General features: G+C 38.6%; 1 protein-coding gene across 7 annotated transcripts in view; it reads left to right on the top strand.

The window, feature by feature from the left end:
• Nucleotides 1–27,196, top strand: part of LOC105466199 (BicC family RNA binding protein 1) — a 332,909-nt gene that overhangs the window by 201,120 nt on the left and 104,593 nt on the right. For 4 of the 7 annotated variants that reach the window (XM_011715228.3, XM_011715224.3, XM_011715225.3 and 1 more), the window contains exon 3: nt 3,187–3,256. In XM_011715228.3, coding sequence (XP_011713530.1) covers nt 3,187–3,256 — 70 coding nt within the window. Of the gene's footprint in view, nt 1–97; nt 246–2,706; nt 2,727–3,186; nt 3,257–3,288; nt 23,607–27,196 lie in introns of those variants that run through there. The other 3 variants (XM_011715229.3, XM_024788044.2, XM_071069565.1) reach the window with 3 other exon arrangements.

Below are 27,196 nucleotides of genomic sequence, written 5' to 3' on the forward strand. Positions count from 1 at the left end.
TATTTGTCTCTGGAGTCCCTGCTCATAATGGCTAGATTACACACAGTGATGAACAAATAAAGGATGTCTGCAAAGGCATCCGGCCAGAGCTCTGTGTGGGGCCAGCATCTTCATGAATGATCCAAGGAGTTGGCATTAGCTGGCCAGAAATGGTGTTCCAGAGAGTCACTTTTTTTCTAGTCGTATAGGAGAGGTCAGCTCCAGATGCCAAGTTCTAATTACTGGCAGTTTGTTTTCTCTAAGAGGTTTGGCATTTACTCTGGCTCTTAGAACTTTAGAGGTCATGTGGTATAGTATACAGAACTCTGGTGTTAGAATTAGGGATTCGAGGCTTGGGATTACCCCACTTTCCCTTAAACACAGTGTTGATGTGAGTAGGTTGAGAGTGGTCTTTGTGAGCCCACTTCTCTGCACGGTATAGACAGGGAGTTGTAGTGGTAGTTAGAGGGAGTGTGTATAAAGCTGTCTTCCCAACTTGATGGCAGTGACTTACTGCTCTCAGGATGTTTTCTCTGGCATATTATTTCCTGTCATGGGGCACCTATTGGTGCTTAATAAAATAAGTGTACATGCAGGGTGATTCCTGGGCAGTTCTACTAACGATTTAAGATTTCAGAAAGTTACGCCTTCTACCCATACGTTAAAAGGGAAACATCTATTACAGTATCATAATATGGCCCTTGACATCATTTACTGGATTAAGCAACTGCATTATTTAGTTCAGAAAAGGAAAAGCATGTAGGTTGTTTTCTTACTGCCTCCCCACCAACAGCAACATTATAGTAAGATCTTATTTTTCTTTCTTTCTGTTTGTTGTTATTGTTGTTTTAGAAACAATGTCTCAGTCTGTAGCCCAGGCTGGAATGTGGTAGCATGATCATAGCCCACTGCACCCTTGAACTCCTGGGCTCAAGTGATCCTCCTGCTTCAGCCTCCTAAGTAACTGGGACTACAGGTGTATGCTAGCACGCCCAGCTAATTTTTGTATTTTTTTTGTAGAGATAGAGTCTCACTATATTGTCCAGGCTGGTCTCAAACTCCTGGCCTCAAGCAGTCCTCCTGCCTCAGTGCTGGGATTATAGGCATGAGCCACTGCATGCAGCCTTATTTTTCTATCTTACCTCTTTGAGAGTCTAAAGTAACTTAGAGGAAAATTCTGAAACTAGTTAAATCCAGGGCCTGCTGTGTACAGGGCAGAGAATTTAGTTTTTGTTTTGCAAAGACAGGCTGTAAATAAGTAAGTACAGAAAATAAGAGGATTTCCACTTGCAATAAGGATTAGGAGGGAAATAAACACAGTGAGGTGGGTAGAATAATTGTGTTTGGGTTGGTGTGAGAGTAGAAAAGGATGAGGAGTTGGACAAGATGGCAGCTGAAGTCTGAGCATGAGAAGGGGCGGGGATGGGAAATTGTGGGGAAGAGGTAACAGTGAATGCAGGAGCTCAGAAGGGGAGCCTGCTGGACGTGTTGTTGGGGTGGCATCATGGCTGATACTGAGGGAGTTGAGAAATAACATTTTATTTTTTATTTTTTACTACTGGTTTAGACTTAACTAACCAAGTTAATGGCGCAAACAACTAAACACATTAGTAGAGACAGGCATGAATGAGAGAAGCAGTAGCTGGGGCCAGGTGCTGTATGGTTAAGGTAACGAGCTCACCTGCCTTCAGGGCCAGACCAGTACCTTGACTTAGTGAAGACAGTGTGGCCTTACTTTTGTTCAATTTTTAATAGAGCCATAGGTGTAGAGAAATATTGCTCTGAGAAAAACAGCAAACACCATGATAAAATGGCAAGTGAGCAGTACAATGCCATGATGATGATGGCGAGTGGCCTTTGACCTCAGAGAGACACAGTAGGGACTGGGAGCAGCTCAGAGCCTGCTGACCCTGACTGAAGGGGACAGCTGTTCCTCAGTGCCAGCGAAACATTGCCATGTGGGATTGTGAGCTGTCTGGGCTAAATTTGCCAAGTTTTCCAGAGAACCAGAAATCTGAATTTTTCTATGAAAATTCCCAGATTTAAAAATGTTGGCTCAAACTTTAAAAAACCCTACAATGAATAGATAAAATGCATATGTGGACTTACAGTCTGAAACATCTGCTGGAAGCCCTTTTATATTATGATAAAGGGGGTTCAATGAAGTATGATACATGTGAACCATTTCCTTGTGCCTGGTACATAGCCAGTACTGAGGAGAAAAAGGTACTTATTATTCATTGCACTCTTGATGTGTTTAAGTTGTTTTCACCGTTAATTTATTTAATGAACTCTCAATCCATATTAAAGATAAGTATTATCCTAGTTTAATTCAAGTGATTAAAGTAATGAATGATTTTTTTTTTCTGTTTGCATATTGGTTAGTAGTTTGCCCTATTAGTTTGGTTAATTCTATGTTTGTGTTACATGAGCAAACATTAATTTTGTGTAATTCATGCAAAATTAGTGAGGAACAAAGGATGCACGTTTTAAATCCTGTTCTTCTCTTCTTTACTGTCCATTTCCATTGCTGAGCAGTCGTTGCTTCCCTCACTTGTCCTGGTGCTTCCACTCATTTAGGTCTTGAGACCTCCTAGCCAGTGTTAGCTGCATGTGCAAGTGGGAAGGACCTTTGGCAAAAATGCCATTCTGAACCAGGAAAAGGATGATGGGGAATGCAGTCTTACGACGTGATGTCGCATTTAGAAGGTTTTCATCAGTTTTAATGAAATACAAATGTGCCCAAAGTAAGTTATTTTTTCCCCCAGGGAAAAAAAATCTTCATTTAGTATGGTCTAACTCATGCAGTTTTGTATTACAGGAATCATGTTTGGTGTGTTGCAATCCCTTGGCAGTTGTCTTGGGGAATTTTATTCAGCACAAGCATCTCTGACGGTTCTGGCATCAAGTTGGGTTAATTACTTGTTCATGTACTTTTTGGTCTTTGTGTTAAAATTCTGAAGCATCGTGGAGAGGAACACTGGGAGTAACAAAATATATTTGAATATTTCTAATAGATTAAAGGCTTATAAAAAAATCTTTTTCCCCCCAAGGGTTTTTTTTTTTATTTGCATTGTTTTCAGATGAGATCATTTTATATCAACATGAAGCTAGGAACTTGAAAATAAACTTTTTTGTGTGTGAAAAATCTTATCTGTAAATACAAGTTTTTAATTGAGTCAATATTTCTCTCAATTTTGGTTACAGATCATGGAGGAAACAAATACGCAGATTGCTTGGCCATCAAAACTGAAGATTGGAGCCAAATCCAAGAAAGGTAAATTGTGAGAGAGCGAGAAATAGGTGGTTTTGATAACTGAGATTATGGAATCACTGCAGGTTTGCTGGGGAGAAAACTAACCTTTATTCTTAACACTTTTGTCCCAAAATATTTGTTAAGTAGAAGTCTTTCAGGAGGATATTCGTGATTAAAAATAAGATATAGTTTTTATCCAACAACAGAAAAATATTAACTATTAATATTATGATAGAAATGTAAAAAGATGCAGCAACCTGTGATTTCAAGGGTGCTCATTCGATTGATATCATGAGTCATGGTAACTCTTCACATGTTTTTAACACATAAATTTCTATTGTTTATATTTCAGAGTTCTTTTTTGTGTACTACACAGGTTTAATAGCTGCTTTTTTTTTTCCCTTCCAGTATGATATGAACCTTAGATTTCAGGTCTCGAGTGCTGCTTGTGTTCATCTGTCAGACAGCAAAGAACCCATTAGATTTCCCTTTTAGGCTGAGTGTTTCCCTTGCCTGGTTTTACCCTATGGGACACTACTCAATGTATAGATGTTCGGAAATGAAAATAAAGGCCTCCTTAGTTTTCTCCCTGGATTACATAGTATTTTCAAATGTGACCTGCTAGTATGTATTTTTATGGATAGTTTTTAAAATATGACCTTAGTCTCAACAAACTTTGTTGAGTATATTTCATTAGAAGAATACAGATGCATGTAGTTGTCAGGATATAATGACAAATACCATCAAACAATTAAAAAATAATTGCAGTCTGAACATTATCCATCATGGTCTGGCTTTCTTATTGTTGCTGTTTAGTTTCGTATTTGCTGCCCCTTCTCCCCATGATTTACTGCTAAATGATAACATTGCAAGATTTCTCAGTTTCCTTTCTTACTTCAGTCCAGTTTGCCTTCTTTTAATTGCATTTCGTTAGAGTTAACTCATCACATGGAATAAAAATTATTTTAGTTATTTAGTGAGTGTTGTTAGCTGGACTTGAATTGACAGGAATTCCTATAGAAAATCCTATCTTGTTACTTTTTGTTGTTGTTGTTTTGAGACAGGGTCTCACTCTGTCACCCAGGCTGGAGTGCAGTGGCATGATCATGGCTGACTGCAGCCTTATCCTCCCAGGCTCAAGCCATCCTCCCACCACAGACTCAAGTAGCTGGGACTATAGGCACGCACCACCATGCTTGGCGAATGTTTGCATTTTTTGTAGAGACGGAGTTTCACTATGTGTTGCTCAGGCTGGTTTTGAACTCCTGAGTTCAAGCAACTCTCCTGCCTTGATCTTCCAAAGTGTTGGGATTACAGGTGTGAGCCACCGCACCCAGCCTTGTTACCTTTTTAATTGTTATCATGGGCGGTAAGGAATTGGGAACTTATATGCTAAACAATCATAAGAAGACATGGTGAATTTGCAAGTGCAATTCTGTATCTTTGTATAAACCTGTATTTCTCAAGTGCTGTAGAATATATTCTTAATTAATCTTTAATAATTTTTGTGGTATGTTGGAATGTTTTGTACTCATTATGCAGAAGAAGAAACTGCCGTTCATGGATTATCTAGCTATTTGCAGCATTTAAAAATTTCTGTCCTACTACTTGAGTAAATTGGAACTTGAATGTAGACTAAATATTCTTTCCCTATTTTCAGGCATTTTTACTTAAAGAATAAAATTAGCTTTATTACTAGCCTAATAAAAATGCAACTTAATCAGTCTCCGAAGAAAATCCCCAAGGAAACGTGAACATTAAAACAATTCCAGATAACTTTTTATGTCTTCTTCTCTTGCAGTATCCATGCTGTTGTTTTCCTCTGCCCTATGCCATTATCCTGAGAAACTGAGAACTGATTAGTTTTTGTTCAAAATGTGGTGACAACATTAGACATTTCAGAAAATACGGAGATGAATAGATTTTATTCATTAGTTTCTTGTCATTGGCACTTAACCCATTCAGAATGGCCAACTATATTGCACATTTTGATTATATATTTTGCTTTGGAATTAAGAATATTTCAGCAGTACATTCTACGGCATTTGACATAATTTCCACATGGTTAAAATTAACCTTTGGAATTGTGCCTAAGAATTGATCCCTTCAGGCCTGGATCTACAGGCATCATTTTATTTTGTATTATTTATGAAGTGTTATGGATGTATATACTACTATATGATGCACAGAATGCACTTAAAGAGAACATGGAAGAGAGAGAATCAGAAGTTTGCCTCAGAGGAATTTACTGTTCAGAATTTACTTGAGTTGTTCTTATCATTTAAGCACACAGCTGCTGAATCAGTTCTTGGCTAATATCCCTGGTATGTGTATACCTATATTATTTTTTAAATGATGCACTTCAGAGATGCAATTTTTGGACCAAAATTTGTATTTAATACATGTGAATTGAAAATGGCAGGAGGTATGTTAGAAGGTAATTATTTGCTCTTTCATCTGATGTGGCCGTTCCTTCTCACCCCTGAGTGTTGTAGAGGAAGGAATTGTTGGTATTTAATGCTTTTTCATTCCAGACTATTATTATTCAGGAGACCCAAGAATATAAATGTATTTAGGGACCCATGCCATGTTTTGGGTGATAATTACATTCAAAATCCTATGGTGATGTGAAACTTTGGAATACACACATAATCCCCAGGCTGTGCTAGAGAGACAGTACAGCCATAGGTTTGTGTTGCATGTCACTTTTGAGTTTCTAAAATGTGTGTTGGCTAAATATTTGAGCCTAGACAAACATTTTTCATAGCCACTGTTACCAGTTTGCCCCCTTCTTTACCTTACTGGAATTTAGTCCTGTGTTTCCTAAATTAGCTTCCATAGCTCTGTCTAAACTTTATTTTTTGAGCCATTAATCCTATATCCAGAGCTGCTGTTTGAGTGGCCGTACGGCTCACTTGCTTGAAGAGCTGGTAGGAAGCTGCCTGGCAAGAAAAGCAGCCAACAGCCTGAATTTGCCATCAGTTAGTGAGTTCAGATTCTTCTCCTTTAAAGATGCTGGCTCAGTAGTTCTGAGGCTGGTACTGGGAGCTGCTATATTTAACAAGTTTCACTGCTTGTTCTTATGGTCAGGCTGACATTTGTGAGGAAACACAAATCTCACTATCTGACATGGAAATATCATGATTTAGTCACTAAGAAGACCACGTGTTCTGAAGGCAGTGGGTAACCACTACTGAGAAACAGGCAGAGTCCTTCTACAGTCACTTCTGGATAATGCCCATCTTGGCATCTATAGAACTACATTTTTATGGATGCATTAATTTCATTGTTCTATCATCTTTGTAGTCAGTTAATGTGGATTCGTTTAGAGTGATGACAACCTCATTGTTCTGTGCCTGTGCTAAATGTTGGATAAAAGACCATCTAGTTTTTGTCCATTCCCTTCCCTCCTTTCTTATCTCACTTTTCTTACCTTTCACTCCCCCTTCATTCTTCTGTGACTGTATTCTAGATGGAATGTAGTGGGGGAAAGAGTAATAGAAATATTTTCATGTGCACAGGGCATTTTAGGTAAGTGCATGTTTTGTGATATAAACTAAGGAACTATAGAATTATTTATTTAAACTTTTTTAGATTTTAGATTCAGGGGTACATGTGCATGTGTTTTTACATGGGTTTATTGCATACTGGTGGAGATTGGGCTTTTAGTGTTATTGTTACACAGATAGTGAACATTGTACCCAATTGGTAATTTTTCGAGGCCTTGCCCTAGAATTTTTTAAAACATCTCTAGAGTATTGGAAATTATTGGAAGGTTGAATCTGCATTAGAGCTGGAGAGAACTGAGCATTTAAGGTTCAGTATAATGGACATTTAAATCAGTGAATGTAGAATTGTCTTAAAGAAGGTCACAAGAAAAACAAAGCATTATTTGGTATTTCTCCTGTATAACGTAAATTTATTTTAAGTGGATAAAAAATCTAACTGATTCCAACTCTTAGAGTGAGAATACTAGAGCAGTCTCCTTTACATTGAAAAATTTGAGGTTTGTGCCTGTGAAATCAGTATTTAAGGATTAAGGTGTTTAATACCATACACCCTTACCAACAGAATAACTTCAAGCACTCATTAAAATTTTTAACATGCTATTCTGAATCATAGCCTTAGTATTTTAAAATAAATGCAGCTTCATTAAAGTACAAATTGCATTCTTAACAAATTTGATTGTTTTGCCAAATAAAAGTCCTGCCAGATCTGCTTTAAGAAATAGATCAAAATGATTTGTAATGAGAATTTATCACACTGGTATATTGTGTTGTGAGCTTCATGATGCTAGATAAGTTTGTTTTCTTAAACAGGTAAACATTTTTCTCACAGTCTTCTTTTGCTCTTAGTCTGCTTATCAGTCTCTTCTTAGACTGGCGAAGGTAAACGGTAAATGATATGGTTTGGCTCTGGGTCCCCACCCAGATCTCATCTCGAATTGTAATCCTCTTTATCCCCATGTGTCAAGGGAGCGATCTGGTGGGAGGTGATTGGATCATGGGGGTGGTTTAATTCCACGCTGTTCTCATGATAGTGAATGAGTTCTCACAAGATCTGATGAGTTTAAAACTGTTGACAGTTTTTCCTTCCCACGCTCTCTGTCCCCTGCTGCCATGTAAGATGTGCCTGCTTTCCCTTCACCATGATTGTAAGTTTCCTGAGGCCTCCCCAGGCATGCAGAACTGTGGGTCAATTAAAGCTCTTTCCTTTATAAATTACCCAATCTCAGCTGTTTCTTTATTGCACTATGAAAACAGACTAAAACAGTGAGTAAAAAATTGTTTAAAGTTTTTAAGCCAAATTTCAAATAACTGAGGTCAGCATGAATGAAGGTTTATTGCCGAGTTCAACCAAGTGATAGGAACTAATCCCTGCAAGTTGCATGATGACTTATAAAACCCCAGGACTAGCAGGAATGAGAGGCATTGACTGGGTTGTTTGATGTTTCCTGGTTTGGAGGCAATTTGGCACCATATTTAACCATTCTCTTCCTCCCAGAATCAACAAAAGAATCTGTAGAATTCCGTGAGTTTTTATTGTTTTTGGTTACATTTTATCAGAACAAGTAGATATCTAATAGAAAATGTTAGCATGAGAAAAATAGTAGACAGTTCATTTTGTTTTCTCCAAAAGAAAATGTTTTGTTGAGTATGCTTACACTTTTTTTGGGTGTTCATAGTGAACTAGTTAGTTGAGGGCTTTAACATAGTTGCACTTAAAGGGCTGAGGGCAGGGAAAATGCATGACAGGGCATGGCATGCTGGACCAAAGTGTTTCCAATAGTGGGTTGCAGCCTATTCGTGTGTCAGGTGTTAGGTTAGTGGGTCGCAGCCAGTAGTAAAATAACCCAACTAGGTTAAAAAAAAATAGAGTGTAAGGGCATTGTTTGTTATTAAATTACTTTTATTTTGTATTTTTTGAGACAGAATCTCACTCGGTCACCCAGGCTGGAGCGAAGTAGTACAATTTCACCTCACTGCAACCTCTGCCTCCCGGGTTCAAGCAGTTCTCCTGCCTCAGCCTCCTCAGTAGCTGGGACTACAGGCACACACTACCACGCCCAGCTAATTATTATTATTATTTTTTTTTGAGATGGAGTTTTGCTCTTGTTGCCCAGGCTGGAGTGCAATGGCGCAATCTCGGCTCACTGCAACCTCCACCTCCCGGGTTCAAGCGATTGTCCTGGCTCAGCCTCCCGAGTAGCTGGGATTACAAGGCACCCACCACCACGCCCGGCTAATTTTGTGTTTTTAGTAGAGACAGGGTTTCTCCATGTTGATCAGACTGGTCTCAAACTCCCGACCTCAGGTATTCCACCTGCTTCAGCCTCCCAAACTGCTGGGATTACAGGCATGAACCACCACACCTAGCCAGCTAATTATTTTTTTTGTATTTTTAGTAGAGACAGGGTTTCACCATGTTGGCCAGGCTGGTCTTGAAATCCTGACCTCAAGTGATCTGCCCGCTGTGGCCTCCCAAAGTGCTGGGATTACAGGTGTGAGCCACCATGCCTGGCCAATATTTAATTGATTTACATATTTATAGAGTACAGTATGATATTTCAAAACATGTATACCAGATGTAATGCTCCAAGTGAAGCAGCGTGATTGTCTGGGGTAAATTCCTGAGGTTCGTTGCCTCATGCCAAGGAAATCAAGGACACGGACACACATAGAGTGAGGTTAACAGTGGAGTTTTAATAGGCAAAAGAAAGAGAAAGGAGAATAGCTCCCTCTCCTGCGAGAGAGAAGGGTGCCCAAGTGGAACTTCCAGCCTGCAGTAGAGTGCACAGGATTTTATAGACAGGCTTGAAGAGATGGTGTCTGATTTACATAGGGCCCAAAGATTGGTTGGACCAGGTGTGACATAGCACGTGAAGAAGCTGGCCACCTGACCCTAATCTTTTATTATGCAAATGGGGTCTCTGCTTGGCCTGTGCCATGTTGCTTGCTCCTTACTGTGCACGTGGTTGACAAGGAAAGGGGAAGATGGAGCTGCCATGTTGGACCTACCTAGCCCCCAGGTGGTCTTTTCCTGGTGGCACAGCTGCCGGCGTTCACCTGTGCAAGCTTCCAGCTTGCTTGTCTATGTTTGCAGCTCGATTTTACTGGCTGCTCTTTGTTAGACAAGAAAATGATTTGGGGGCTGCTTTCATGAAAAGGAAAATCTTACTGAGGACTTCCTTACCCTCACTATCTGCCTAAGTAGTTTTCTCTTAACTCCTATATCACGAGCAGGGTCATTAACATATCCATCACCTCCAACATTTATTATTATTTGTGTTGGGAACATTAAAATCCTCTTCTAGCTATTTGAAAATATATAATAAATTATATTTAACTGTAGTAACCCTACAGTGCTATAGAACACTAGGACTTATTATTCCAATCTAGATCTTTCCTTTGTATCAGTTAACCAACCTTTCCCTATACCACCCTCCCACACCACAGCTTTCCCAGCCTCTAGTAATCATTGTTCTGTTCTCTACTTCTGTGAGATCAACTTTTTTCTCTTTCACATATGAGTGAGAACATGCAGTATTTGTCTTTCTGTACCTGGCTTATTTCAGTAGGGTATTTTTGTTTTTGTTTTTGTTTTTGTTTTGTTTTCTTTTTTTTTGAGGTGGAGTCTCACTCTGTCACCAGGCTGGAATGCAGTGGTGCGATCTCGGGTCACTGCAAGCTCCACCTCCCGGGTTCACGCCATTCTCCTGGCTCAGCCTCCTGAGTAGCTGGGAGTACAGGCGCCCACTACCGTGCCCGGCTAGTTTTCTTGTATTTTTTAGTAGAGATGGGGTTTCACTGTGTTAGCCAGGATGGTCTCGATCTCCTGACCTCATGATCTGCCCGTCTCGGCCTCCCGAAGTGCTGGGATTACAGGCGTGAGCCACCGCGCCTGGCCAGTAAGGGTATTGTTTAGTAAAACTTTTATATGCATCTCTGTTTATGTGCAAACATACACCTGTGCACAAATACGTTAGTAGGTCTTGATATAAAATGGATGATAATGAAAGGTTGTAGAACACGGTGCTAGGTGGTCAGCTCTCCAAAGGGTAAGGAGCCTGTGGATTTTGTGAATCACTGCATCCCTAACACTGTAACCAGTTGATAGTTGGCACTCAGTAAGTGTTTGTAGATGGAGCCCTCAACTCAATCGTGGAAACAGTGGAACCACTAATACGGATGGGAATGTATATCCCTAAGGTGTGTCATGTAGGAACAAGATTTAGAATTATTGCCTTCCCATGTGAGTGATAATCACTGTTATGAAAATTATCCACACTGATATCTTCCCTATAGACCCCTTAAGTAAAAAAATGTGGGACATGATTGTGACTAAACCTTCTTTAGTGGTTCTGAATAGTCCTAATGATGACTGCCTCCACTAATGAGAGAAGTGGAAGGAAACTTAGGGACAATGACCTGACCATTGTCATTCACAGGACACCTGAATGAATGAAACTCTGGTGCCATTCTCAGTAGGCTTTTAAATGAGACTTAACAAGACACAGCCTCCTGGTAGACCTCCAGACTATAGTTGTTTTGTTTGTGGTTATTTTAATTAGTATTTATTTACATAATTAGCAATTATGTAAGTGGATCCTACCATTTGTTGAAACCCATTGAGGTCAGGCACTATGTTAAATATTTTACGTAGATATTCTTTTCAAATTTTCGGAGCAACTCTATGAGTGAGGTGGTAGTATTTTCATTTTTCAGATGAAGAAACTAAAGCTGGTAAAGATAGATTAACTTGCCCATGGTTTTCCAGTTGGTAAGTAGCAGACCTCAAACCCAAATTCAGGTCTGTTTGTTTCCAGAACTCCAAATCACTGTACTCAAATGCCCTTTCATACCCATACATGGGTGAGAAAATTCCTTTCATGGTGCTTTTCCCTATTCCAGGAAGTTCCATAATGTATAATAATATCTCTTCAGCAACCATTGCCAAGATTAGCTGATGCTACTCAGTCCAGTTTCATAATGTCTCAGTCCTTGGAGATTGAAGGTAGGCTGAGGTTAGCATGTCTTATAGACAACACCTCTTTTTTCAGGGGAAATTGGATTTTACAGTTTAAAAAGACAGAACCACTCAAAGGTGTGTACATTTTTGAAAAGTTCTTGCCTCTGAATTTTACCTTGATATTTCATGCCATGTGTTATTTCCTTAGGCAGAGACTTTTTGATATGTCATTAAGTTAAATAACTTTGAAAAAATGAGTTTGGAAGGAAAATAAGCCCAGAATATGTTATAAATTGCTTGTTGTGTTGGTTTTCTTTTATGTGTATATGTGTGTGTGTGGTTTTTTCTGTATGTGTGGTTTAAATATTTGAAAATACGTTTGTAACATACCTGAGGACCTTTGTATTTCTTCTGGGTAGAAAAATGTGTGGTTTTGTTGTTGTTGTTGTTCTTGGTTTTGAGACAGGGACTTGCTCCTTTGCCCAGGCTGGAGTGCAGTGGCGTGATCATAGCTCAGTGCAGCCTTGGCCTCCATGGCTCAAGTGATCCTCTCGCCTCAGCCTCCCAAGTAGCTGGTACTACAGGTGCAAGCCACCACACCTGGCTAATGTTTAAATTTTTATGGAGATGGGGTCTCACTGCATTACCCAGGCTGGTCTCAAACTCCTGGGCTCAAGCTGTCCTCCCTCCTCAGCCTCCCAAAGTATTGGGATTACAGGCATGAACCTCTGTGCCTAACCAGAATATTTTGTACTCAAAACTTTGGTATATATTATTAAGATCATCACTTGGTGAATGCTAATTGAGGGCCCAAAGTAGAAATTCACCCCAAGAGTTGAGTAAGTTGTATGCAATGTACTAATAATCACTGGCTAGAGAGAGCATGGTCTAAATAGGACCACTCAGAGGAGAACAGAGACCTGGGCCATTCCAGTTCTTGAAGATTCCAGTATACTTAAACAATAAAAAGTTTATAAAAAGACTGTATTTTTAAATATTCAATTTTTCAGTGCATATCTTTCTACATGAATAACTGTATTTGTAGATACTGCCAAATATGCACATTTGAGATCCTTTTTGAATACATATTTTCTCACACTCACACACAGTGCACACATCATTTTACAGGTGAGACAGCTCATGTTCGGTGACCTATTAGCAAGACTGAGGACCTGAGCTTGGGTTCATTTCTTGATCTCCAGCTAGTTCTGCCTTCTCTTCTGAAGGCCCCAGGTATTGGCTTGTTTTCTTACCTTATAACTGCTGCAAACTAGCCGTTCTTTCCAATCTTTTTTCTCTCTCTCTTGTACCAGGGTCAGAGAGGAAAATGGTCTCAGCTTTTCAGTTATCTTCTCAAGCCTAAATAAGCAAATATATCTGGTAGTTTTCTTTCTTTTCCTTTTTTTTTTTTTGAAAAGATATTTTCCCGTAACTTAGAAAGGAAACAAATTTTCAGTGGAATAGAGAGGTGAGAAAGTAAATAAAAAAGTGAAAACATCAACAGAAAGACAAGCCAGAGATGGAGAGAAAATATTTGCAAAAGACACATCTGATGGAGAACTTTTACTCAAAAATATACAAAGAACTTTTAAAACCTAACAATAAGAAAACAACCTGTTTTTTAAAAGTGGATCAAAGATCTTAACAGACACCTCACCAGAGAAGATATACAGATGGCAAATAAGCATGTGAAAAGAGCCTCAACATCATGTATCATTAGAGTTGCAAATTAGAACAGTGAGATATCCCTACTTACCTGTTAGAATGGTTGAAATCCCAAACACTGACAACACCAAATGCTGGTGAGGATGTGGAGCCGTAGGAACTCTCATTCATTCTTGGTGAGAATGCAAACTGGTACAGCTACTTTGGAAGATGGTTTTGCAGTTTCTTGTAGAATTAAACATGCTGTTACCGTATGATGCAGCTGTCTCACTCCTTAGCATTTACCCAGGGGAGTTGAAAACTTACGTCTGCACAAAAATCTGCACATGGAACAGATGGTTATAGCAGCTTTATTCGTAATTATCAAAACTCGGAAACAACCAAGATGTCCTTCAGTAGGTGAATGAATAAATGTGGTACATTGACACAATGAAATATTATTCAGTGCTAAAAAGATATGAGCTATCAAACTGTGAAAGGGCATGGAGGATTCTGTTTTCAATCTAAGTGAAAAAAGCCAGTCTGGAAAGGCTGCATACTTTATGATTTCAACTCTATGTCATTGTAGAAAAAGCAAAACTTTGGTGACAGTAAAAAGATCAGTGATTATCAGGGACTTAGTGGGAGGGAAAACAGAGCACAGAGCATTCGTAGGGCAGTGAAATTATTCTGTATGATTTACAGTGGTGAATATACGTCATTATACATTTGTCAAGCCCATAGAACAGGTTTTGAAGTTGATGTGATGTTGACAGTACCCGGGGAGGCAGTGCCCATGTATAGAAAGCAGCATGTGGGAATTCTCTGTACTTTCCACTTGATTTTGCTGTGAGCCAGAAACTGCCCTGAAAAATAAAGTCTATATTTAAAAAAATAGTCATAGATACTGGACACAGCATTTGTATCAGCATTTTAAAATATACTGTATGCAAAGATAATATTGTATGATCAAGAATAACTCCTTAATGTATACATTTAAAAGCACCACAAAATCTCTTAAGAAACAATCAAAAATTTTATAAAATTTTAAAAACGGAAAGTGAGGAAAATGTCTGAATTAAACAATAAAACACACCCAGTTATTCAACACCAGGTGACGACTGGACCGCGTCTGGATTTTTCTTAGCTTGCGTGACTCTGTGACTACTACTCTCTGCTTTCTTGGGCTCTTTCTCCCTCAATCTTCCTGTTTCCAGAACAGATGTTTTATGTCCTCCTGCCTATAGTGATGTCCTAGGATCCCTTCTATCTGCAGCTCTTTTCTTACCTGTTAAACTGTATGAGGAGGAAAGGAGAAAATATTGATTATTTATCTGTTTTGTAATAGACTTTATAATAGTTGCCTGTTGTAATCTCTTTTAGTCCTTACAATAACCCACATGGAGTGTTATTGTCCCCATTATATATATTAATAACTAATGTGAAAGATGATATAATTTGTTGAAGGCCACTAAATTGTAAGTGATGTAGTTTGGATATAAACCTTGGTTTCAAAATTCGAGACACGGTAATCTTGTCCGTTCTGTAAGAAGCAAGCACATAAGTGCTAATGATGAGTGGTCACACACAAAAATAAAGATTTACTAACACATTTATTTAAGAAAACTCAGACTTAAACTACATTTGGTTCTTAAGTATCTTCTTCAAAAAGAAAGGCATTCTTGGGTAATTCCTTTCCTGACTTTTAGAAGTGTGCTGGATGTCATCTTTTAAAAATGTTCAGCTTACATTTATTTTTATTATTGTTGTTCTTCATGGTACCTTTCTTTCCTTTACTCCTTTTTTGAGACCCATTAAGGATTTTACTGGGATTTATAAACTTTCTTCTGGAATGGTGGTTCTCCACCTGAGGTGATTTTATTCCACATGGATCATGTGGCAATATCTGGAGACATTTTTCGTTGTTACAGCTGGGAGAGGGTGCTACTGGAATCTAGAGGGTAGAGCCGAGGGATGCTGCTAAACATCCTACCCTGCAGAAGACAGCCCCCTCAACACAAAATCATCTAGCACAAAATGCCAGTAGCTCAAGGTTGAGAAATGCTGAACTAGAGGAGTGGGCTTATTATCAGGATAGCATAGCACTGGATTCCCATTAGAATCCATAGTGTCTTCATAACACTGGATTCCCATTAGAACAGTTCATGCAGCCTGGTGCCTCAATTACCTGGCTTCCTTTTTTGTAGCATTCGCATTAGAATATAGTTTAATGTGACTACAGAAGGAAGAAAATACGTATGTAACAAAATAGGTGAACTAACAGAATTTTGGTAAAAGAGATAAAACACAGTAGGGTGATAGGTCTAAACATTTTAAAAGCCAGTTTGCAATCAGTGTTGAATTGTATAGTTGAATTGTGCAACTTCAACTGTTTTTTTATTCTCCATGAATGATTCACGTTATGCCTTTGTGCCTGCTTCAGTGCTGGCGGACAGACCTTCTACCCTCCCGGTTCATGTTGCCTCTGTCTTCCATTCCTCTTTGCTGGAATGTGTAGTTGTGATAACTGTGACAATTCCTAAGGTTTCTGACAGTTTTTGAACACCACAATGGTGCCGTAAATTCCTGTCTTGGCCAGGAGATGGACACCACATTTTGGTGGTTTCTCAAACCATGTGTGACCTTTTCCTGGTTTTCCTCTGTTCTGTCAGTCATGGCATGGCTGGACAGAATTCAGGGACATCTATCAGGCCTGTCAGGGGCAATTAAATTATTTTCATGAAGGCATTTTACAGTTGTAAACAATATTGAAGCCACCGTGTTGCATTTCTCATTAGCTTAAAAAAAAAAAAAAAAGATAGTGGCATCTTCATTTTTTCCAAAGTCATTTTTATGCCATTAAAGTATGGCTTGTGGTTTATTATTACATTTTTATGCAACCTTGGCACTGACATTTTTATCAAAAGATATTGGAGAGATTTCAGGAATGAGGAGTTACATTCCCTTTATATCTTGTTGCCAGAAATTACTCCTAAAGCAAAATAAATTCTGCCTGAAATAAAAATAAAATGAGAACACAGCATATGCGTGTTTTTGGCTCTGTGATCTATGCAAATAGTTATGTATTAACTCACTTATTAAAAAGGGCTTATTCTACACACACATTTCTACCATTGGATTTTTCTTCTTAAAAAATAACCAGAGAACTTCTATATAAGCACGTAAACAGTAATACCATTATTTTTGTAGCTGCATGAAATACCATTGCATGTGTATGTGAGATATGGCTGTAATATACATTTCAACAGATATGATGACATTGGGTTGTTTTCTCTTTTGTCTACAATGAATTTCAAATTTATTTGCCTACTGTTACACATTTTTTATGTTGCATAAATTCTTTCAAGTAGAATTTTTAGGCCACAGAATATGAGTAACTTTAATATTTTTTAGGACTGTCACCTTGTCCTTTCAAATGACTGTTGAACTCCTACTAGGCAGGGGCTGGATTCTGGAAAGAGAAACAATTGTTCTCGCTCTTCTTTGCCAATACTGTGCTTTCCTGTCCTAGGTCAGTCTAAATAGTGAAAAAAAAAAAAAAAAAAAAAAAAAAACCCTCATGTTGTCATATGCACTTTCTTAATAGAAAAGTTGAGCATCCTTTAATCTGTTTGTGGAACACTTATTTATATCACTCTGTGAATTGTTTGCCCTTCCCTTTTGTTGGTTTATTCATTTTCTTTCCCTATTTTAGTGAGTTGCTGTCTTAGTTCATTTTGGCTACTATACCAGAATACCTTAGCCTGAGTAATTTGTAAACAATAGAAATTTATTGCTTCCAGTTCTGGAGACTGGGAAGTCCAAGATCAAGGTGCTGGCCGATTTGGTGTCAGAGAGGGCCTGTTCCTCATAGGTGGCACCTTCTATGTCTTCACATGGTAAAAGGGGCAAAAAACCTCCCTCACATCACTTTTATAAGGGCTCTGATGCTATTTAGGAGGATGGAGCCCTTATGACTTAATCACCTTCCAAAGTCCCCACATCTTAATACTGTTAGCATTAGAGGTAGGTTTCAACATAGGAATTTTGTGGGGATGTAAACATTCAGACTATAGTACTGTTTCATTTTTATTTCCTAGTAAAATTAGACTTTCACATTGTTTTTTTCTACTGTTTAATTGTCTTGCCCAAACTGTTCCTTCCTTGTCACCAATGCTTATTTACAAGTAATTGATGGATAATTTCTATTTCAAATTAGAACGAAATGAATTGACCTTAAATCCTAATAATGTGTTAATTTTTGAAGGACTGTAGACAAGTATGTATTAACATTAAGGCCATTGGATTTCCAAAATAAATTATCTAAAGACTAGGTCCTCAATAGCATGGAAATGTGTGTGTGTGTGTGTGCGCGCACATGCACACGCATATGGTGCGTGTGTACGTGCATGTTTGCCCTGATATGAAAATTACTTACTCTATTATACAATAGTCATTGAATTTCTGAATTTTCTTGGTATAACAGAAAGATGATACAATACGTTGTTTGGTTTTGTTTCCATGTGTTGGGATTTGAATTCCAATTTTAGGGTAAAGTTTCTGAATTTTTTTTTAACCCATTATATTCAAGGGAAGGACATATCAACTTCAGTATGTTATTTTGAATTGGCTCATATTCCATTTCTACTTTGTCACCATTTCTAGAACGGGATCCATATGTAAAAGTGTTTAGCTTTTGGTATGATTTACTTTCTCTTTAACACTCAGTTTAATTAACTGAGAACAAAATTCACCTTCTGTGTTGTGCAATTTAAGAGGTGCCAAAATAGCACCTTACATTAAAAAATATCCTGGAAATATTTTTGAGTGCTTTGAATAAAGTTTCTCCAGCAACATTGATTTATATTTTGTTCCTCAACTCATTATGCTACTTTACACCTTTACCTGGGTTGTGTCTGCTGTGGAAGGGCATCCTCCACCCTCCCTTTTCCAGCTGGCCAACTCCCACTCATCCTCACACATCCATCCCAGGTGGCATGTCTTCCTGGAAAGCTTCACACATGCCTTCAGATGGAGCCTAACACTCTGTTTCTTGCACCAGCTCAGCACCTTATTCATACTTACATTTGGGTACTTTTCATGCTTGTATTGCATCAGCCTAGACATTTGTCTTTTCTTTGGACTTTGAGCTCATGGACCTATGTCAAAGACCAATATGTCTTATTCCCTTCCATGTGCATAGTGCCTGCCAGAAAGTTAGAGTGATAAATTATGAATTAAAGTTTACATTATCATTAGATTTAGGATAAATTCAAAATTAATTCAGCAGTTATTTAAGTTATTCTGGTATCTTTTGAATAACTTTTGAGAAATTGAAAAATGGCCCTGGCAGCTGACAGGCCACAATGTTCCCAACTGAACATAAATACCTCTTGCAGAATATAAATAATCAGACAAGCCTACTTCTTGAGTATGTCTGAAACAAGACTGAGACAAGGACCCTCTCCAACCACAAACGTAGTTAAACATCCCTCTCTTATGACTGACATGAATGATTGCTTCTTCTTTACCGATGATGACTCCAACTCAGCTTTAATCCTCTTTTTTCTAGATTAAATTTGCCAAGATAATCAATGAATTGTCCCTACCTCTTGACAGCTCCCAATCCAAACCTGGCCTCTAGTTTCTTAAGCCTTTCTTGGAATCACCCAAAACAAACTGAAATTGTGTCCTAAGTATCCACCAGTTTCTTAAAATTCTCCAATTACTTTGGTATACTCTTTCTTGCTGTAGTAAGTGAATGAAAGCTCAATGTTTTTACTAACAAGAGTGTTCCTGATGGTCTTTGATTAGTGGGCACTAGAGTGAGTGTTGGAGGAATTTAAGAAAGAAACATTTTTCTCAGTCTCTGCCCTTTGGATACTTAGAGTTTGCCTGGGGATTCTGGCCCTACTTGCTTTAAATAAACCTTTAAAATGGCATTGTTTGCCATCAAGACTAGAGTAGAGGAGGAGAAGACTGCAAGTCACAGCTAAGGAAACTATTCCTTAAGTATTGATAATTTCTAGTGTGGATCTCAAAAGGCTGGGGCCTTCTGTATGGGAAAGGCTGAGAGCTGGGGAGAATCATTATGTGTTACAGGAAGAGAGGAGGCTATTTCTTGAAAGGGAAAGTATTCGAAGTGTTGGTGGCCAATAAGGTTGGACAGGTAGAGGAGATCAGTGACAGCCAGTGACCTTGTGAGAACTCATCTACAGACAGCGAAAATCCTGGGGTTCGGAGTGGACATAGGAGATAATGAGTAGGAAGGGGTTAAAATACTGAAAGATGAGTATAGTAGATTGTATTTGATGACAGGAGGATCAGAGAGTCTTTTTTTGAAAGATGAGTCAGCAGGACATGGTAACTTGATAAGAGCAAGGAATTGGGTGGTGGGCTGCTGTAGCAGATACTTTTGATATGGTCTTGGCCCACCTGTGAGTTCACCCACAGTGGACATCTCCCATGCATGCCAACAGCTTTCCATCTCAAGGGCCTGGTCTGTGCTTCTCTGCCGGAGCACTATGTCAGCCCTGTGGAAACTTACCTTGCTGCAGAGCTGCCTCGAAGTACAGCCTTTACCCAGTGAAGGGCTGGAGTCAGAAAACAAATCCCTATTTTCCCCTTCTCTTTGTGGGACAATTCTGAAGCACATTATTTATGTTTTTTCAGAACATCCTGGGGATGTTGACCCCCAGCAGGAATGCTCCATACCACCCCCTCCCATGGTTTTTCTCTCTACTCAGTCAGGCTTTCCTCACTTCCTAACTTATGCTCCATGGGATCACCTCCCCAATCCACTGTGCCACACTAACCCAAATTCTTATCTCAAGGTGACTTTTGGGGGAACCCAAACTAAGATGGGTATGTTGGATAATTGGGGTAATTATTATGCCATGGAAAAATGGAATTGGGATTCTTTCCCAGGTTAATTAATGACTGCTGTCTAGTGAAAAAATGACTACAGTCATCTCAAGTGTATTCTATATATCAGTGCAGGAATATGGCAAAATGCTTTAGAGTTCGTGGCTTGTTTTGAGAAAAAAAAAAAATGCTCCAAACCATCTGCAAAAGTATTACAGTCATCCCAAGTGGAACATCGGCACTCGAAGCAGTTTCCAGGCACATTAGATTGTTGTCAACAAAAAGAAAAATATACGCCATGGGGAGGAGCAAGAAGAAAGAGAGGGTCTAGAGATCCATGATTTTAGCAAGTCAGGAAAAATAATTTTCAGCATGTGAGCAGGCCAGGAGCCCTGAGCTCCTTCACCTGGATGTCATCCAGGTGGCTTAAGATTCTCAGGCTATCGGCAACTATGATGTGGCTCTTGTCAGGTTAAGGAGCATTGATGATTGATCACAAGGGAAAGGACCCAGCCATATGATTGTTTCTGTCAGATTGTACTCTCCTGAAAGTCATGGTTAATGACTTGAGCCAAGTTAGGAAAACTATTTCCGTTACTAACAATATAGTTGTTAAGTATGCTCCATGGGGATTCTGAAATATTTACTTGATGGTAATAAGCTTTAGAATTTCATTCTTTTTGTGTGATTCTTCATGATCACATTTGCATCCAGATCTTTGAACACTCGGCACTTGATGGAGTTTAATAGAATAATGGCAAGAAAATTGCTCATAAGTAAAGGAAGCAGTGAATCCATCCGGTTTCCATGAGCAGTCATACCTGAATTCTTCAGCAATTGGAACAGATGCGTCACTGAAAAGATGCCTGCACTGGGGTGGTCCTGTCTATTACATTCTCTTAGGAAATGAAGTCCTGGCTTTCCTTAGCCCTGTGATCTATTTTGAATGTTATTCTAGAGGAGAATGAATAGTGTTTATTGATTTTTTTCCCCTATCGTCTATTGTTTAGAGATTCTTAATTCTACTAAAATAAGTTGGGAGAATACATATTGTTTGTTTACTATTTAATGAAGTTTGGAGAATGCGTATAATCATTTTACAGTATTTTCATCAGTCACATGAATTAAGTAATAATAAAACATTTGAATTCTTAGGAACATGTATTTTTTAATCAGAAAATAGTCACCTCTGTGGTTAGAAAACCTCATATACAGGGAAATAAAATTAGGTCCTGATCACATTAGCAATCTCTGAGAGAGCAGTTTTAGAAATAATAATGTAGACGACAGTGAGCAGAAAAGGAAGAAGCAGCCACTAATACTTAAGGGTACCTACCTGTGAAAGAAGATGGTAATAGATAGGGTGGTTTCTTGGTGCATCAGTGGGTTGAGGTGAAATAAGTTTATTTTATAGTTTTGTTTTTGTTTCCTTTAAGAATAAAGGGAGCTTATTTGAGTGAGCTTCTAGACTGAGGAAGTGTAGATTGACAGTAGAGGAAATTAAAAAGTGGTGTTTAACCAGGAGCAACCCCTTGCAGGGGTTGATTTAAGGTAACAGGTATTAAGGCTGTGGTTAACTAGTTTTGGACTTGTTCACCTCACTTTGTGAGTTCTTCCACTGACACTTTGCTCATTTTATTGAAATAACTGATATCAATTTCTGGTTTCTAGTCCTCTTTAGGTTCTGCTAGTTATGGTCACAGACTTAATGATGAAGGCTGTTGATTCTGCCAGACACATGTCCAGTAAAATGCTTAGCTTGTAGCAGGTCCTCAATAAATATTTGTTAAAACTAATTTGAACATATTTTCCTGAGTTTGGGAAGAACGGGGTGAGACAGATAAAAATGATCATATATTTGATGTAAACTGGAGAAAATTCAGTGTAAATTCCCTCTATTTTCCTCAGTCTATTTGGAGATAAAGTCATCTCCTGGGAGAATAAGGGGATGGATTGGAGACTCAAAGAAACTAGGGAGTGTTCAGAACAGCTGCTTATGGAAAATGCATAGAAAAAAATTAAAAACTTGCCAAGATGAACTGAATATCCAGCTGAGGCTGCATGGTATGAACTTGTCGTTGAGTTTCTTAGGATAGTTCTATGCCTTTTGCTAGTTCTTTGGTCACTCAAAAGTGGAGAAAATGGAGAGGGGTTATCTTTGGTGAGACAAGTATGGCAGAAAGCCTGAGGACTGGAAATTTGAGAGTGTTTGCTAAAAAGATGAAATGATCAGCTGAAGGCTGTGATGGCACAGGGAGAATTCAAGCCAGCAGGGAAGCTAGAGAGGGCAGGAGCTGGAGTCATAATAAACTAGAGAACTTATTAGGTGTTCTCTAGCTTGTTGCGTGTGGAGTTGAGGGCATTCAAGATTGTGTTGGTAGGAGGTTGTAGCCACAGAAGGAATGACAGCTTAAAAAAAGAGGTTGAGTGGTCTGGCTTGTGACAAAGTGCAGTTTACAGCTGGGTTTATGGGTCGCTTATGTATAATTACTCTCACAATTTGGCATTTCTCAGCATCTTTAGGAGTGTCTAACAAAATTAAATTAGATTCTTTAAACAAGCAAAAAGAAACTTGTTAATGAGTTACAACCAAGTAAGATGGAAACAGTGTCAACGTGACTAGTTTGTGAGATTCGATGTGACTTTAAGACTTTGAGCAGCCAAGCTAATGTTCAATTCAAAGTAATTGAATTTCATGTATGGAAGAATGCCTTATGTAACAGCCGATTAGTGCTTTTGCTAGCCAGTTTTGAAATGTTACATGTCCAAACACCTCATAACTTATGCATGTTCTCCAGTGAGAATTACATCATAGGTCGAAAGAAAATAAATGCATCCATGATTCTTAGATGTTACATAATCTAAGAACTTCATAACTTCCTAGTTACATAATCTGTAGTTATTATATAATCTCATGGCTCTTTACAAAGGGGGAAATCAAGCTCTTCTCAGAGAAATTCAGTTGGATGATTGGATGAAAGAACTGTGTGTGTGTGTGTGTGTGTGTAATTTTGCACATATACAAATACTTAAGTTAGAATTGATCTGACCTTTTCCCTGGCTGCTTTCCCTAGCCCACTCCAATGAACAACTAGGTCATCTTACAGTTCCAGAACGTTAAAAGTTGTGACCTGTGCCATCCCAGGACTATGCACAGGATTCCTTGGAGTCGTAAGGAATGTTCTTCATTCTTCCAGCCATTTCACTCTATTCCTGGCTTTTAGCTCTGCCCCAGTGGTTATTTATGCTCAGCCCTACTTGCCCTGTCAATAGCCCCTGAACCAGTTGCATGTTCAGTTGGTGACTTCAAGATGTGGACACTTTGGCTTACAGACTGGCAGTCACCAGAACACATCTGCCCAGAGCCCTGGTTGCCCCGGTCCTGGTGAAGCAGGTACTGCACCTTCAGGTCTCTATTTTCCTTGCACTTCTGGTTACTTATCTTGGTGGAGTCTGGGTGAGAAGAAAGTTCAAGAGATGAAAGCAGATAGAGTTCCTGAGGATCTCACTGCCTGTCCTGGCTGTCTGTTCCCTCCCTTGGCAGCCCAGTGTCTCATTTGAGGTTAGACACCTGTCTGATGCAGGTGTAAACTGATACACCTACCTCCCCATTTGCAGCGGGAATCTGGAGTCTCCTATGGCAATTTTGTAGGGGTGGATTTTGGGAGACTTTTACTAGGCATTTCTGCCTTGTATAAAGTGTGGCTTACTTTCCTGTTCTGTGCATGTTACTATGCATTACTGTGCATAATTAAAGTATGTGCTTCTTTCAAGTATGGATCATCTAGTTTCCATCCTTGTTTGCGAAGTTATCCTCTCCTTCACCTATCAGTCTTTTAAGAGGGGAGAGGAACAATGCGGAACTGTATTTCACTACTAGAGTGAACGTATCATTGTGCATTACTGGCATAATAACATGCCCAAAATACATGTTATTTCCTTTTGGAGCACCGTCTTGAAAATATGGACCACACAAGACATGTACATTTGTGGCAGACTCTTAAATGTGTAAGGATGCAGTGAGGTTTTGCTTAGCCTGATCCTTCCATCTGTGACTTCCACTTCCTTGCCACCCCTGCCCTACTACAATCCCCAACTACAGGCTCTGTCCAGATGTAATTCAGCAAGCATTTTAAAATATCAAATTATCTCTCTACCTCTGTCTTGACTGTGGCCCTCGTTGTGCTTTTTTCAAGTATGCATCATCTAGTCTCCATCCTTGTTTGTGAAGTTACCCTCTCTTTCACCTATCAGTCTTTTAAGAGGGGAGAGGAGCAATGTGGAACTGTATTTCACCACTAGCATGAACATACCATATCAGAAGGCAGAAATATGTATTTTTGTAATTACATGGCGTGTGTTTTTGTCTGTGGGTTTGCTTATTTTACAAACAAATCCACATGGTTTACTTCCTGGTCTTCTTGAATTTTTCAGATGGTGAGCCTGTGGATCCTCATCTCATCCAAGATGACTTCCTGGCCACCTCAGGCCATGTTAAACAACCTGGAATGCTAGTATTACTACCAGCAGTGTCTGAGGGAGACATCCCATAGGCTGTTAGTTTTCCAGAATCATGTTTTCAGGGAAAAGGCAATAATTTTTTTATGATGAAGTAAGTTCTTAAAAAATTGCCTTATTCTTTTGATTAATGTTTCTGAAGAGCTTTGTGGGGAATGGTTGCACACTTTATAATGTTTCCTTTACAATTGGGGAACTTGGAGACCAACTTTAATGTTGATTGTTAAGGCCATTTCACTTAAAAAATTTAGCTATTAAAAAATTATCTGCTGTCTTTCTTATATCCACAAGGGATTAGAATCTATTTCTTTTGCCATGTAATTTTAATTATATTCAAATATACTGAAAATTCAATCATCTAACTCTTCCCTTGTCATTTAAAATTGTTTGCAACCTTGAATGGGAAAAGTTAAAATGTTAAAAATGAGACCAGATAAGCATGTGCATTTTCATTCAGATAAGACTACCCACAATGGATTTAATCATTTAACCAGTTTTAATAATAATAATAATAGTGAAAACTACTATAATTTATTGAACACCCAGCTAGTCAGCTGTTGGATTTTACATGTCTTATAATTTGTCTCATTCTTCTGAATAGCAGTTCAATCAGATGAGCATCCCATCTCAAAGTCAAGAACAGGCTTAGAGAAGTTAAAGAAACTTCATATGTTTCCATTAACTTGTAGGTTCTTTGGCTGGGATCTGCACCTACAGTTCATCCGTCTGGGCAGCCCATCATCTTCATAGTGCTTAGAGCTTCCAGACTAGGACCCTGGCACTGCCGTTGTATACTGCAGTATCACATGTGTATTTTTGAGCACTTTAATTGTTAAGTCTTTCTGATTTCAACAACTAATGTTGCTATTATATGTCATACACAAATAGGAGACAGCTGTTCAGCCCCCATCCATCCTGTCTATTACTTACATACTGAAAGGAAATCAGCTGGTTGTGTTTTATTTGGGAGTGACTGGAATTGGTCTCCGCCCATTTTTGTGTGTGATCATCTTAAAAATGTATCTATTACTATGGAATGTTCTGCAGTCGCTTCCTAAGGTTGAATACACAGTTGATGGGAAACATCTTTTAATCTACATACAAAGGAAGAAGTTTACCCCAGTGAAATTCAGATGTATAGGCTGTTGTTATGCAAAATGAAACTTTTTCCTCCTAGAATTTGGCAGACTTTTGAGTCCAGGAGGAGGAGGGGTATGTATGTGGATGTAAGATTGAGGAAACATGAAGTTGCTTTAGAAATGTAGGGAGTTGATTAAAAAGTAAGCATAGATGCTTATTTTACAGAACTTTGTAACTTTGTCTCACTAATGTTAACGTTAGACATTAAAAAATGATAGAATTTAGTGTTGCTCTTTTCTTTACAAAGAAAACTATACCATAGAAAATGGAATTTTCTAGGGGACAGTAAGAGAATAATATATATATGATTGAAATTCTCAGTTTTTGGTCATATTTTATTCATTTAATTCTCTTTGAGAAAGCTTAGTTCATAAGTATCCAAAGTCTCCAACCAGATTGTTAAGTTAAAAAATGGTTTTCAGGCTGAGTGCAACGACTCACGCCTATAATCCCAGCACTTTGGGAGGCTGAGGTGGGTAGATCACTTGAGCCCAGGAGTTCGAGACCAGCCTGTGTACCATAGTGCAACCCCATTTCTACTAAAAATATAGAAATTAGCGAAGTGTGGTGGTGTGTGCCTGTAGTCCCAGCTACTTGGGAGGCTGAGGCAGAGGGATCACTTAAACCTGGGAAGCTGAGGCTACAGTAAGCCAAGATCATGCCACTGTTCTCCAGCCTGGGTGACAGAGCAAGATCTTGTCTCAAAAAAAAAAAAGTAGGATGGAGGGAGGCAGCAGTTCATACTTAAGAATTACAAAAGGATTCTTGGCAAAGTTGTCCAAAAAAGTAGATTTCTTTTTATATTGAAAATATAATCTTTAAAAACTGGATTTATATTCCTTTAGCAGCAAACCTGATTAATGTCAGTTAACAGCTTCTTCTTAATCAAGTACAGACATACCTTAGAGACATTGTAGGTTTGGTTCTAGACCACTGCAATAAAGCAAATATCACAATAAAGTGAGTCACACACATTTTTAGTTTACCAATGCATATAAAAGTTGTGTTTACATTACATGGTAGTTGATAAAGTGTGCAAAAGCATTATGTCTTTAAAAAATGTACGTACTTTAAAAATCTTTTTTGCTAAAAACTGCTATTGATCATCTGAGCTTTCAGAGAGTCATAATCTTTTTGCTGGTGGAGGGTCTTACTGACTGATCAGAATGATGGTTGCTGAAGGTTAGGATGGCTGTGGCAATTTCTTATAAAAGTCAACAATGAAGTTTGCCCCATCAGTGGACTCTTCCTCCCATGAAAAATTTCTCTGTAGCATGTGATGCTATCGCATTTTATCCAGAGTAGAACTTGGATAAAATTCTAGTT

This window comes from Macaca nemestrina, chromosome 9 (assembly GCF_043159975.1).
Source record: "Macaca nemestrina isolate mMacNem1 chromosome 9, mMacNem.hap1, whole genome shotgun sequence".
NCBI lineage: Eukaryota > Metazoa > Chordata > Mammalia > Primates > Cercopithecidae > Macaca > Macaca nemestrina.